We start from the raw sequence: 16111 nt of genomic DNA, 5'->3' as shown, positions 1-16111 counted from the left end.
TATTTTTTTGCTTAATAGGTGAAGAACTACTTCAGAATTCCCATTCTTCTATTGATTATTTTTCTTTCCTCTCATTTTCCAGTCTTGCTGAATAATTTTCTTAAAACATCCACTTCCAACACTGGAGAGGAATGTAGTCTTAGTTCTAATTGACTATTTCTAATATGACATGTTTCTAATCTACTATGACTAATGTAATAGTCAAAGGCAGTGTTTTACCTATTCAGGACAATTATTTCTAGTTGAAGAGGATGTTTTGTTCTTTGAAGGTCCTAATGGCTCCTATTCTTAATTGGAAAATATGAAGCTTCTTGATAGGGTACGAGGGAGTCATTTACCTTACCTTGGTTTATAAGCAGTCTCAGTTTTCTTAGATTAAGAAATAATTATCCAGGTTATTTCTATCAGATTTTCCCTAGCTAGCTTCTTACCATTGAAAATTTTAAAGTTACTCAAGAGAAAAAAGTACTTTTGTATAAAAATACAGCAGAATCAATTACAATAGTAAAAACCCTGCAAATTCACTAACTAGCTAACATTAAGAAAATCATTATATATTTGATTAAATGTTATGTATCTCTTAAAATTGATTACTGTGAAGACTACATAGCAACATAGATTAATATGTACAAAACAAAATTAAATGGAAAGAATAGTACATGAAATTCTATATAAGCTATGATTACAACTAGGTAAATATACAAAAGAATAAAGTTAAAATTGAACATAGATAAATGAAAATAGCTACATTAACACGGTGAATTATGGGTGTTCTCTTTCAAAATTTTTATCGTTGTTGTTTTAATAACTTTTAAAATATATTTTAAGTTTTCTGGGGTGGTTCACTACACTCTTAGAGTCTTCATCCTATGCGTGAAATTTCTAATGTGTAGGAAAAAGAAAGAATATTGATTGCCACTTTATCTAAAACTTATGTTGGCAAAGACTGATAACAAAATGCACTTAGAACCCAGTATAAAGGATATTGTGTTTTGGTTGCCTAAAAAAGAAACCAACAGCATCTTTTATTTGTTTCTAGAGGTGACTTGGGAAAGGTAGGGTAGCAACATCGCTGTGATTTTGTTGTTTCTTTTTAAACTTTAGGTACAAAATTACGCTGATGCTCTACAATGGTACTATTATTCTCTGAGGTTTTATTCACCTGATGAAATGGATCTGGACTTCGCCAAGCTGCAGAGGAACATGGCTTGCTGTTACCTGAATTTGCAACAACTTGATAAGGTCCTTTGATTTATCTATTTTCAGAGGTAGCAAATGTTCTTATGTGCAGTGGCAGAGAGATAAATGCCCTACTGTGACTTCTTGGCTGTTAGTTTAGGATGTTTGAGAGTTCCCTTAAATAGAACAAGGTCAAATTGACATTTTCTTGATTTTCATACTGAAAACATTGAGTGAAACTTCCCAAAGAAAGAGAGACTTTGGAATACTATTAATTCTATTACTTACCCTTTATTTTTCACACCCTATTCTGAAAGGTAATATACCATTGGAACTCCTGAACAAAGTTATCTGCTACTAACCATCTGTAATATTGTCCTTTGCAGCAAACTAAATTTTGAAGTACACATTTTTGTCAAGCATTCATTGAGACCAAATACTTGGATGAAGTGGCCATTCTTTCACTTTCTAGGTTATCTCTTGCCTTTCCAGCCACCCTAGAAAATGTTCTTTAACTGATTTCTTATCAGGACAAAAATTCTAGAAGGTAAAGAAGATAAAAGCTTGTTTAAAGATAGAAAGTAAATACTTTCCAAAGCAATTAGGACATTTCTTCCTTTGGGTATCATACGGTATACACATAATGAGGGGTATTGGTTCTTGGAAGGACAAAGAGCTGGAAAGACAAGTGTGGACCCAAATGAAATATAAAGGTTTTTGTTGCCTTTCAAGTTTTAAATGACAGGTCTAACCTTTGTTCACCTAGTTGATTAAGGGTAATGATTCCAGATATTTTCTTTGAAGGTTTATTTTTGAAGGATTGTTTATCTGAGTTAAATACTTTAGATTTTCTTTCAAGAAAATATTTGCTATTTAGTTTATATGTTATAAATTCACAGCCCTGGAAGAGAACTTGAAATGTTGCTTAATTCATCATAGTGTTGCACAGGCTAGCATTTAACTGTTTCAGAAAATAGTTACCTACAGTTTAAGATCTAAAAGGAAGATGATCATGTAGATTTTGTTACCTAATTCTGCACAGGACAGCACTGTTTCAGAAAGGTAGTTGCCTACTGTTTACTTAAAGACCAATAAAGAAGGCAATCACAGAGCTTTTATAACTTCCATGATTTATGACACAGTGAGCCAGGCAGCTTGGGAAGGACCTATATCTGGATGTAGACATGCTAGTTGGGGAATGGGTGCATTTACAGGCCAAGGGAGGATATCTAATCAGCCAGTCAGGAAAGAAAGAAAGAACACAGTACCAGACATTGTGCTAGGCTCTGAGGTTACAGAGACGAACAAGGTATAGTTGCCTTCAACTCACCCAAGCAGCTGACATCATGGTATCCTAATGGGCAGATAAGCAGAGCATGGCAATGAGAGAAATCTAAATGTTGGAAATATTCTCTAAGTCAAGCACACAGGTGGTTGACATCACATAAATATAACAGCAGGGAACAGGGTTTCAATCACAGAGATTTGGACTCTGAGACAGTACACAAATCTTTGAGGATTGGGAGTGTGTGCAGACATACTAGAAAGAGCAAAGCAGATCTCCAAACCTAAAAGGACCAGGATATGAGACTGTTTTTAAGAGCATAGCCCCTGCATAGAGCCAAACAGGGAAGCAGTGATCAGAAGAGGAATACAAGTTGACTAGATACAGTTTTCTGAGACTTGAAGCAATGCTACTTACATCTCTTCTAATGTCAAGTTTGGTCCTAGAGCCTAGTATAGGGCTGAGTTTATAACTGGAAATTCAAGTGGTATTAATAGTGAGGTTAGGAAGAATAGGAGAACAGTAAACCAGGCGTATTTTAATGATGTGTACTCAATATGTAACTGTATCATTTATGGCCAGATTAGTGGTGAAGCCAAAGGATATTTTGAATATGTTCAAGGTAACTTTGTTGATTACTGTCAGTATATTTCTCCATTTCATCCTTCTTGTCTTGAATTTAGCAGACATTGATTGGATACCCTCCATATGCAATGAATATCCTCTTATGCACTAGGACAGACAGAAAGATGAAAAAAATACACAGTCCATCATATTTTAATAATCCCACCTCACCAGTGTCTGACCTTTGTTAACTTTCATTGTCTTTCTTCACTCCTTCCTTTGAGCTGCTTGAGCTTTGTTGGGAAAATTTATGAAACCATGTTTATTGGATCTGCTAAAATTTCATGTTTTTCCAGCTAGGTAGTCAATACTGACTCTTGTTGAGTTTTTAATCACATTCCCCACAGTGATAATTCCAAAACATCTTTTTCTGCCTTAAGCACCCATGCTTTCTCCTTTGTTGCAGCAAAAGACCTTATTGTGTGATTTGCTGAGCTTGTAGCCACTGACATGAACTTCATCAGTTTCTCACCTCTTCACCCATCCTTTCTTTTCTCTTACCTACGAGAAAGAAGTAACTTTGTCTGGGGACCTTAATCTACAGATCTCAACCCTAGCTGTTTAATAATTCTCTATCATTCTCTACTGTTTCTTTTATTTTCTTTCTTTTATTTATTTATTTATTTATTTTTTGAGACGGAGTCTCACTCTTGTTGCCTAGGCTGGCGTGCAATGGTGCTATCACAGCTCACTGCAACCTCCACCTCCCGAGCTCAAGTGATTCTCCTGTCTCAGCCTCCCGAGTAGCTGGGATTACAGGCATGGGCCACCATGCCTGGCTAATTTTTTGTATTTTTAGTAGAGACAGGGTTTCACCATGTTGGCCAGTCTGGTCTCGAACTCCTGACCTCATGACCTGCCCACCTCGGTCTCTCAAAGTGCTGGGATTACAGGCGTGAGCCACTGCGCCCGGCCTACTGTTTCTTTCTCCTGTTAATATAATTACCTTGAAGTCTTCTTTATCCAAAAATCTTCCTTCAACTTTGTAATCCTCCTCAAATTTCAGTTCTGTATCCTTCTTTTTGTTGCCAAACTTTCTAATCCAAAAGTACTGTCTATATTTTTTAGTGTTCATTCATTAAAAAATATTTATTTATTGTCTCCTATGTGTTAAGTACTGTTGTAGGCACTGGGGATATAGTAATGAATAAAATATATAAAAACCTTTATCCACATGGACAAATACTGCTGTCCCCATTATTTTTCACTGGGAGAGGCAAACAATAAAAAGATAAATAAGTATTATGTTATATTATAGGGGTCAACAAACTTTCTGTAAAGAACCACAGTAAATATTTCAGGTTTTGCAGGCCATACAGTCTGTGTTGAAACTAATCACCTCTGTTGTTGTGCCTTGAAAGTAGCCATAGACAGTATGTAATCAAATTGGTATGGCTGTGTTCCAATAAAACTGTATTTTGGAATACTGAAATTTGAATTTCATGTAATTTTCATGTGTCATAAAATATGATTCTTTTGATTTATTTCAGTCACTTAAAATGTAAAATTGTTCTTAACTTATGAACTGTACAAAAAATATGGTGGGCCAGATTTTGCCCAAAGGCTATAGTTTGTTGACTCCTGTATATTAAATATTGATAAGTGCTAAGGAGAAAACTAAGCAGGAAAGGGTGACATTAAATGTTTTGGAGGAGGGTGAATGGTTGAAATTTTAGATAGAGTGGTCAGGGAAGTCCTCACTGAGAAGATTGTTTTTAAGTAGAGACCTGAGGAAAAAGAGCATTCCAGACGGAGGGAATAACAACTGCAAAGGCCCTAGGGTATTTAAAGAATGGCAAAGAGACCACTGTGGCTAGAGCCGAGGGAACATTAGGGCAATTAGGAGATGTGATCAGGGAAGTAGTGGTGTCTTAGTCTGTTTCGTGTTGGTATAATAGAATACCTAAGACTGAGTAATTTATAAAGAAAATAGGTTTATTTAAGCTCATGATTCTGCAGGCTGGGAAGTTCAAGGGCCATGGTGCCGGCATTTGCTTGGCTTCTGGTGAGGGCTTTTGTGCTGGATCAAAACATAGCAGAAAGTCAAAGGGAAGTAGACTCATGTCAGGAGACATAATCCAAGGGGCTTCCTGGGTTTATAACAACCTACTTTCATGGAAACTGTTTCTGTTTTATTTCCTTGTATACTATGTTTGTCCTCAACTGGAGTACTTGCTGCTTCTTAGCCATGATCTATGTTTTCTACCTCAGTATCTTTTTTCATGCTTCTTGATTGCAAATTACCTCTTTCCTGCATACCTAAAAATTCCCTTTTCAAAGCCTAGCTTAAAATTCCCTTTTTCAAAGCCTAACTCTTAATGACATTCTTAGCTTCCTGAGGAAATTTCCTTGTCTTGCCTTTCCTCCAAGACTTTGTAACAGTTCTGTTTATCCCCAGATACTTACTTTCTGCATTATATTTTAGTTATTTCTATACCTGTCTTAGTCATCTATTGGACTGTCAGTCACCTCCTTGAGGATAGAGACCATATCTTATCTTTATTTGCCCTTGTACCCAGCATAGTGCCTAATGCATAGTAGATGCTCATTACATTAAAATTAGTTATAGAGACTCAATAAATACCTGTCAATCAACTTCCTCTGATAAAGGAATTCCATTTCCTCATGCTATTTCTGTCCTTGCTACTATGCATAATTGGAAATTAATAGTGATTAAGATCTGTGAGTGCTCTTTGATTATCAGAACTGAATGGGATTGTATTATTAAAAATCATCCCACTATAACTTTCTCCAGCTCAGCTCTTTTATCTTTTGAGGGTGAGGAGAACACATTTTATTTTGATTTAAAATGAAATATTGAATCATAGGTCAGAAGTTAATTTGGGCAGGCAGGCCAAAGGAGTTGGGAAATAGATTCCTCTGATCTTTTAGTAGATTAGGTTACAGATTCATTAGCTCACACACTTGGCAACATCTTTTTGAGATAACAATGCTAATTATAGATCATTTCTTTGGTTTGTTTTCTAAATTGTATAAATACAAATTTTTAAATTGCTATTATCCATTCAGATATCTTCAGTACTTTGCATGAGACAATATTGAACAATGTCGTTTCATAGGTATCGACTCTGCCTTTGAGGTGTTTGTAGTGCCTTAAGCCCAGTAGCATGATTTTGCTATATTATTTTTGAGGATTTAAAAATGTTTGGTTTGTGCAAGTCATAGGCTTGAATGGATTAAGGATGAGGGAAATGAACTTGGGTTCTAAATACAGAAGCAATTTATCACACCTTGGGATTTTGCTGCAAACCATAATAAAACCTTAATGTTAGTTGACAGATGGATAATGACTTATTTTGGTGATAATCTGTGTAAGTTAATGGGAATGCACAACTGGATACTCTTTAGCTCAGTACAGAAGTCTCATCCTCAGCTTGCAACTGCAGTTTAGGTACATGAATGTCATTAGTACTACTATAGTTTGATAAAACTGAACCACACTCTTAAACCACAGAATGGCCATAAGACTTACAACAGCCACAAAGATGAGACTATTCATAGAATATGTGACCTAAAGTGAAGACAGTTATGTCTCATGTGCTGATTATATATTGTTTCTCTTTACCATATAAAGTTCAAAAAATCATGCCCTTCTATTATAGGACCAAAAATGAGCTTGGGACCAGCAGACATAAACTAGTGATATTCACTAGATGGCACTGTGGCCTCTGTACTTCATCAGCTTGTGCTTGACTGATTCTGAGTTTTGTTTTGTAATTCTTAGGTAGATGTACCTTTCCCACAAATGCATCTATATGGATGTAAAAAAAAAAAAAAAAAAAAAAAAAAAGCACTAAAGAAACATCAGATGAAGGTCAGCTGTGACTTATTTGATACAGCTGTACTGTAAAAATACCCTAATTGAGATTTCAAGTCAACGAATATTGAATGTCTAATCTGTGCCAAGCACTATAGAATAAGTAGAAGACATGATCTATTCTGTAAGTGAGCCTAAAATATTAATGCAGAAACAATATTTACATATATAAAATAATTAGAAAACAATAAAATACTGTTCAATCACTCATCATTGTGTGGTATATACCAGATGAACTTAGAATAGGATTATATAGATGAGGACATTTGTGAATATTGATTGAATGTACATATGATGTGAAGCTGAAAAGAGTAACTGATTTGTTAGAAGATAGAGTCAGATCTTAAGGGACCTTAATAGGTTGAAATGATGAGCCTATTCTAGCAAGACCAAGACAAACAGGAAACAACAAAACATCCTCTAATTGGATCCCCAAAACCAATTGTACAAGAACAAAATAGATAAAATACGGCTTTAACAGCAGCATATGTGAATCACTTGTACATTTGATTGACTATAAGCACTGCATAAGCCAAAAATACTAAGAAAGTTTACTCAAATTAGGTTGAATCAATAGAGATTTAATGTATAGAAGGAGAAAAAGTGGCAATTACCCTCTATTCTGCTCTGGTTAGAATATATCTGAAGTACAGATTCAATCAAACACAGACTGAAAATATTCAGAAAAAAAAATTTTTAAAATAGCAATACAACATAGAAAATAATGCAAATATAAAACAATACAGTGTAACAACTATTTACAGAACACTTACATTGTATTAGGTGTAAGTAATCTAGAGATTATTTAAAGTATACAAAAGGATGTGTGTAGGTTATATGCAACTACTATAAGGAACTTGAGCATCTGCAGGTTGTGATATCTGAGGGTGTCCTGGAACCAATCCTCTACAGATACTAGGGAACAGCTGTATAGACAGCTCTTGACTTACAAGGGTTCGATTTAGGATTTATCAATCTTATGATAGTATGAAAGCAATACTCATTCAATAAGCTCCTCAAGTTACCATGGGGTTATGTCTGGATAAATCCATCATAAGTTGAAAATGCACTTCCTACTTAGGATATTTTCAGTTTACCATGGGTTTATCAGGATGTAACCCCATCATGAGTTGAGGAGCATCTGTATTGTATTGGATTGAGGGGCACCACTTATGAAGGAGGATATTGACAAACCCAAGTGTGCCAAGAGGAAGGCACTCAGGATGGTGAGAGCACTAAACACCATCTTATTTGAAGAACAGTTAAAGGAAGTGTGGATGTTAAACTTGGGAAATGGAAGATTTAGGAGAACATGATAGCTTTTTTCTAATGTTTGAATGACTGTCAGGGAGTAAAGAAATTAAATTTATTTCATGAATGTTTCCTTGGTTGAGACCTACAAAGAGTGAGATTTTGGATTATCATAAGGAAACCCTTTCTAATGATTTGACATACCAAAACACTGAAATGGATTTTCTTAAAATAGAGTGAATTCTCTCTTCTTGAATATATTTAAGTAAAGACTGAATGACTTGGTATAAATGTTATAGAGGAGATTCAAGCATCAGAAGAATTTTTTGACTAAGAGAACTTTGAGGTATCTTCTGCCCACATTTTTCTAAAATATCAGTATAACCTGATAAAATTTATTATAGTCAAAGAGGATTTTGTGGGGGACTAGGCTCATTAATCACTGAATTTTAAAACTAAAGGAACCCTTACAAGGCATTACTAATTTATTTTAAAATGAATTTATAAAAATATAACTTACATACAAAAATGCATTCATTTTAGGTATAGTTCGATGATTTTGACTAATTTATACCCCAAATTTACCCACTACCATGGTCTAGATATAGAAGACTTCCATTATCCCAAGAGATTTCCTTGTGTTCCTTCCCAGTCGATCCTCACCTCCACTCCCAGCCCCAGGCAATGACTGGCATGCTTTCCAAAACTATAGGTTAGATTTATCTTTCATAGAGTTTCATATAAATGGAATTATATGGTATGTACTTCACCTGTTTTTAAAATCTGGCTTCTTTCACTCAAGTTTAGAATTTTAGAGAATCACCCTTGTTGTTGAATATATCAATAGTTTTTTTTTTTTTTTTTATTGCTGAGTAGTAGTCCATTGTGTGGATATACCACAATTTGTTTATCTGTTCATCTGCTAATGGGTATTTTTGTTGTTTTCGTTTGAGGCTATTATGAATAAAGCTACTATGAACATTGAAGTACAGGTCTTTGTGTGAGTGTTTGTTTTGGTTTCTCTTTGGAGAAACCAAAGTTTCTAGAAATGAAATTGCTGGATCATATGATAAGTGTATTTTTAAGTTTATAAGAAGCTGTCAAGCTGTTTTCCAAAGCAGCTGTACCATTATACATACCTACCAGCATACCAGCAATGAATGAGAATGCCAGTTCATCTACATCCTTGTCAACATATGGCATTTCCAATCTTTTAAGTTTTAACTGTTCTACTAGATATGTTATGGGTTTTCATTTAATGAAATCAAATTTATTATATTTTTCTTTTATGGTTTATGTCTTATTGTGTCTTAGTTAAGAAATCTCTGCTTACATCAAAATGGCAAAATAATTCTTCTATGCTTCCTTCTAAAAATTTTATACTTTTAGCTTTTGTGTTTAGGTCTGTGATCTATCTTGAATAAAGTAAGAGTGTGTGTGTGTGTGTGTGTGTGTGTGTGTGTGTGTGTGTGTGTGAGAAATAGATCGTTTCATTTTTTTTTCCATGTAGACATCATGTTGTTCAAGCGCCAGTATTGAAAGACTATCCTCTCTCCATTGAATTGCCTTGGCACTTTTGTCAAAAATCAATTGGTCATAAGTGTTTGGATCTGTTTCTGGACTGTATTATATTTCATTGGTTCTAGATATCTATTCTTATGCTAATACCTCATTCGCTTGATCATTGTAGTTTTATAGTAAGTAGAAAACTTAAGCTGTGTAAATCCTTTGTTCCTTTTTGGAATCATTTTGACTATTCTAGATTATCTACATTTTCATTTAAATGTTAAAATTAGCTTGTCAACTTCTACAAAAATGCCTGCTGGAATTTCGATTGAGATTGCATTGAATTTAAAGATCAATTTGGAGACAGTTAACATCTTAACAGTATTAATAAGTATTCCAATCCATTAATACAGTGTAGATCTCTACTTATTTAGGTCTTCTTTAATTTCTCTCATCAATATTTTGTAGTTTTCAAGCACAAAAATCTTGTATATATTTTGTTAACTTTATCCTAAAGAATTTATGTTTTTGATGATATTGCAAATGATCTTGGTCTATTAATTTCAATTTCCAGTTTTTCATTGCTAACATATAGAAATTCAATTGATTTTTTTCAATTGTGGTAAAATATATATATATAACATAAAATTTACCACTGAAAGTGATTTACAGTTAACCATTTTAAGTATACAGTTCAGTGGCATTAAGTACAGGCACATTGTTGTAAAACCACCACCACCATCTGTCTTCAGAACTCTTTTTATCTTGCAAAACTGAAACACTATACCCTTTAAATAAAAATTCCCCATTTCCCCTCCCCCTAGTCCCTGGAAACTACCATTCTATGTTCTGTCTCTATGATCTTGACTATTGTAAGTACTTAATATAAATTGGATCATGTAGTATTTGTTCTTTTGTGTCTGGCTTAGCAAATTGTCCTCAAGGTTCATCCATGTTGCAACATGTGTCAGGATTTCCTTCTTTTTTAAGGTTGAATAATATTTCATTGTATGTATATACAGTCACGTGCCATATAACATTTTAGTCAATGATGGAACACATATACAACAGTAGTCCCATAAGATTATAATGGAGATGAAAAATTCCTATCACCTAGTACTTGCTATACTATATTTTATTGCTATTTTGTTTTATTTTCTTTTATTTTTTGAAACGGAGTCTCAGTGGTACAATCTCAGCTCACTGCAACCTTCACCTCCTGAGTTCAAGTGATTCTCCTGCTTCAGCCTCCCAAGTAGCTGGGATCGCAGGCATGTACCACCACACCCGGATACTTTTTGTATTTTTAGTAGAGACGAGATTTCACCATGTTGGCCAGGCTGGTCTTAAACTCCTGACCTCAGGTGATCCTCCCATCTTGGCCTCCCAAAGTGTTGGGATTACAGGTGTGAGCCACCACGCCCAACCTTTTATTGCTATTTTAGAGCACATAAAACAAAATTAACCATAAAACAGCCTCAGACAGGTCCTTCAGGAAGTATTCCAGAAGAAGGCATTATCATAGTAAGTGACAGTTCCATGCATGTTATTGCCCCTGAGGACTTTCCAGTGGGACAAGATGTGGAGGTAGAAGACAGTGATACTGATGATCCTGACCCTGTGTAGGTCTAGACTAATGTGTTTGCTCATGTCTTAGTTTTTAACAAAAAAGTTTGAAAAGTCAAAAAAGATTTTAAAATGTTAAAAATCAAAAATCTTATAGAATAAGGATATAAAAAGGAAATATTTTTGTATAACTGCACAATGTTTGTATTTTAAGCTCGGTGTTATTACAAAATACTCAAAAAGTTTTTTAAATGTTAAAAAGTTTATAAAGTTAATGTAAATGACGAGTTAATGGGTGCAGCACACGAACATGGCACATGTATACATATGTATCAAACCTGCACGTTGTGCACGTACCCTAGAACATAAAGTATAATTAAAATAAATAAATAAATAAATAAAGTTACAGTAAACTACATTATTGAAGAAAGAAAAATATCATTTTATAAATTGAGCGTAGCCTAAGTATACAGTGTTTATAAAGTCTATAGTAGTATACAGTAATATCCTAGGCCTTCGCATTCACTCACCACTCACTAACTTACCCAGAGCAACTTCCAGTACTACAAGCTCCATTCATGTAAGTACCCTATACAGGTGTACCATTTTTTATCTTTTATACTCTATATGTACTGTACTTTTTCTAGGTTTAGATATGTTTGGATATACAAATACTTACCATTAAAATTGCCTACAGTATTCAGTACAGTCACATGCTGTAGAGATTTGTAGCCTAGGAGCAATGGGCTATACCATATAGTCGTGTATAGTAGGCTATACCATCTAAGTTTGTGTAAGTACACTACGGTGTTCGCACAAAGATGAAATTGCCTAATGGCACATTTCTCAGAATGTACCCTTGTTGTTAAGTGACACATAACTGTACCACAGACACTTGGGTTGCTTTGACATTTTGGCTATTATGAGTAAATACTTCTACGAACATAGATATTACAAGTATCTTTTTGAGTTCCTGCTTTCAGGGTTTTTTTTAGTATTTACCTAATAATATAATCTTTGGATCATACGGTAATTCTATGTTTAGCATTTTGAACAATCATCATACTTTTTTCCACAATGGTTGTACCATTTTACATTCCCACCAGTAATACACAAGTATTCCAATTTCTCCACATCCTGGTCAACACTTACTATTTTTAAGTTTTTTGACAAAAGCCATCTTCATGGGTTTGAAGTGTTCGCTTATTGTGTTTTTGATTTGCATTTCCCTAATGACCAGTGATGTTGAACATATTTTCATGTGCTTATTGGCCATTTGTGTATCTTCTTTGGAGAAACGCCTGTTGAAGTCCTTTGCCCATTTTTAATTGGGGTTTGTATTTTATAGTGGTTGAGTTGTAGGAATTATTTATATATTTCAGATATTAACCCCTTACCAAAATATGACTAGCAAATATGTTTTCACATTCTGTGGGTTGTCTTTTTCTTAGTGTCTTTTGAAGAGCAGTAGATTTTTAAAAATTTTTGATGAGGCCCATTTATCTGATTTTTCTTTTGCCGACTGTGCTTTGGGTGTCATATCCAAATCATTTCCAAATCCAATGTCATGAAGATTTTCGCATGTGTTTTCTTCTAAGACTTGTGTAGTTTTAGCTCTTATGTTTACACCTTTAATCCATGTTGAGTTAATTTTTATGTGTGATATAAGGTAAAGATCCAATTTCTTTCTTTTGCATGTGGATATCCTGGTTTCCCAGCACCATTTGTTGAAAAGACTGTCCTTTTCCCATTGAATAGTTTGGGAACCCTTGTCAAAAACCATTTCACCATATATGTGAGGGTTTATTTCTGGGCTCTCTATTACATTCCATTGGTCTATATGTCAGTCCTTATCTCAGTACTATACTGTTTTGATTACTATATCTTCATAGCTAAGTCTTGAAATCAGGATCCCTTGAAACTTCATATGAATTTTAGGATGGGTTTTTGTATTTATGGAAAAAAAATGCCCTTGGAATTGTCACAGGGATTACATTGAATCTGTAGATCACTTTGGGTATCTTGATTTTTTAGTGTTTATCTTTTACTGTGGTAAAATATACATTATCTTCATTCCTTCTTAACTTCAAATTTTTTCTTCTTTTTGACTTTTAGTCTCTTTTGGCATTATTGGCTGTATTTATTTACTTTTGACTTTCTTCTTGTTAGTCTTCATTTCTGAAATTACTTCTTTTACTTCTAATATTTTCCTTAGCTCTACCACCTCATTTCTGAGTTTTTCTAATTATTACTATGGTTTTGTTTGTTTGTTTGTTTGTTTGTTTGAGACTGAGTCTCGCTCTGTTGCCCAGGCTGGAGTGCAGTGGTGCTATCTCGGCTCACTGCAACCTCCGCCTCCCAGGTTCAAGCAATTCTCCTCCCTCAGCCTCCCGAGTAGCTGGGATTACAGGCACCCGCCATCATGCCTGGCTAATTTTTGTATTTTTGTAGAGATGAGGTTTCATCATGTTGGCCAGGCTGGCCAGGCAGAGCTCCTGACCTCAGGTGATCCGCCCTCCTCAGTCTCCCAAAGTGTTGGGATTGCAGGTGTGAGTCACCATGCCCCGCCTCTAATTCTTATTTATGTTGATCTTTCATATCTTGTATCATTTTTAAATGTGTTTAGCTCATTTTGAAATAGTCAGTTATGATTTTGACCTTTTTTTAAGCACATTTTTGTGACATGCTTTCATTTTCTATGGGGATACTTTGCTGCTGCTGCCTTTTTTTTTTTTTTAAACAACTTTTTAGAGTATTTACCTTAAAGCTTTACTATTTCTCATTTTGATGTGAAATTAGTTTTCCTTAACTTATAAAAAGGTAGACATTTAGAAAGTGTTACTACTTCACAGAGCTCCCTTTCTTGTTTTCGGTTTGGTTTGGTTTGTTAGTGTTTAAAAATAAGGCAACTTTTTTTCTGAGATTTCCTGGCTCTGCTTCTCCCTGTCTTTTGGTGTACACCCACACTGTCCAATGTGATAGCAATGAGGCATGTGTGGCTATGTACATTTAAATTTAAATTAATTAAAATTAAATAAAGTTATAAAAATTTATTTCTTCAATGGCAGTAGCCACATTTCAAGTGCTAAATAGCCATGTGTGACTAATGACCATTCTATTGAATAGCACAAATATAGAACATTTCCACCATCACAGAACTCTATTGGACAACACTGATCTATACCTTTTCTTTCATCTTTGTTGTCACTGTCCTGTTCAGTTTTTTATTGTACTCTCAGCAGTTTCTCCTTAGTGCGGAGCCTGTCTCAGAGGCATATATATATATATGCCATATGTATATATATGCCATATATATATGCTCATATGGCATATATATATATATATACACACAGCTACCTTTGCTAAAGTCTCTTAATAATTGTAATAATTTGCTTATAAATTCTTCTGGGTTGTCTGCATATCCAATTATATAAGTTGACAATTGTGTTTCTTCTTTTTCAATATGCTTTATATATTTCTTGTCTTATTTTGTCTAATAATTCAACTACTATGTTGAATTAAAGTGGTGTTTTGGATTTAAAAGGTAAAGCTACCATAAATTGCCATTAAGTATGATGTTTGCTTTAGGGTTTTTTTTGTGTTGTTGTTGTATAGATACGGTATTAGTTCCCTAGGGATGCTATAACAAAGTACTACAAATTGGGTGGCTTAAAACAACAGAAATGTATACACTTATAGTTCTGGAGGCTGGAAGTCCAAAATCAAGGTGTCGATAAAGCTATGCTCTCTCTGAAGACTTTAGCAGAGGATTCTTCCTAGATTCTAATGTTTGCCAGTAATCCTTAACTTGTAGGTTCATCACTCCAATTTCTGCCTCTGTCATTGCATGGTGTTATTACTGTCTTCTGTCTTCATATGGTGTTCAACTATCTGTGTCTGTGTCCAAATTTCCCTCTTCTTATAAGGACACCAGTCATTGGATTAAAGCTCATCTTATCCATTATGACCTCATCTTAACTTGACTATATCTACAAAGACCTAATTTCTAAATTAGGTTGCATTCTGAGGCTCTATGATGGGCACGAATTTTGGAGGGGACAATATTCAACCCAGTACAGATAACATACATCAGATTTGGGAAGTCCTCATCTATGGCTCATTTGTTAAGAGGTTTTATGTTTTGTTTTCTTGGGATGATCATATGATTTTTTTTTCTCCTTTATGTCACTAATGTGTTGAATTATATTGATGGAGTTATTTATTGATTTTTTTTTTTTTTCTGAGATTTGCCCTGTCAATCTGGCTGGAGTGCAGTGGCACAATCTCAGCTCACTGCAACCTCTGCCTCCTGGGTTGAAGCGATTCTCCTGCCTCAGCCTCATGAATAGCCAGGACTACAGGCACGCACCACCATGCCCAGCAAATTTTTGTGTTTTTAGTAGAGATGGGGTTTCACCATTTTGGCCAGACCGGTCTCGAACTCCTGACCTCAGGCTTTCCGCCTGTCTTAGCCTCCCAAAGTGCTGGAATTACAGGTGTGAGCCACTGCGCTCGGCCAGTTTTTGGTTTAAGCCAACCTTTCAATCCTGGAGAAAACTCAGTCATGATGTTATTCTTTTCCTACTTTACTTGGTTTGGTTTGTAAATATTTTGTTTAGGATATTTGCATTTCTCTTTGTGAGTGAAATTGGTCTCTAATTTTTATTTTTCATGTTTGTCCTTATTCGATTTTTATATGAAGGTCATGCCAATTTTATTAAAAAGTTGCGGAGCATTCTTTTCTCTGTTCTCTAGAAAAGTTTGTAAAACTTGAGTCATTTCTTCCCTAAAATGTAAAGCTATCTGGAGAGTGATGCCAGTAAGATGGAGTAGGAAGCCCTGAACGCCCCTTCCCTCAACAA

The 16111-nt window shown here is 34.8% G+C and overlaps 1 protein-coding gene across 1 annotated transcript in view; it reads left to right on the top strand.

The window, feature by feature from the left end:
• Window positions 1-16111, top strand: part of TEX11 (testis expressed 11) — a 292291-nt gene that overhangs the window by 174629 nt on the left and 101551 nt on the right. Inside the window, exon 14 of the mRNA XM_005593879.3 lies at window positions 1105-1242. Within this exon, the coding sequence (XP_005593936.2) occupies window positions 1105-1242 (138 nt within the window). The remainder of the gene's footprint in view (window positions 1-1104; window positions 1243-16111) is intronic.

This window comes from Macaca fascicularis, chromosome X (genome assembly GCF_037993035.2).
Source record: "Macaca fascicularis isolate 582-1 chromosome X, T2T-MFA8v1.1".
Lineage (NCBI taxonomy): Eukaryota > Metazoa > Chordata > Mammalia > Primates > Cercopithecidae > Macaca > Macaca fascicularis.
This window is presented reverse-complemented; position numbering and strand designations above follow the sequence as displayed.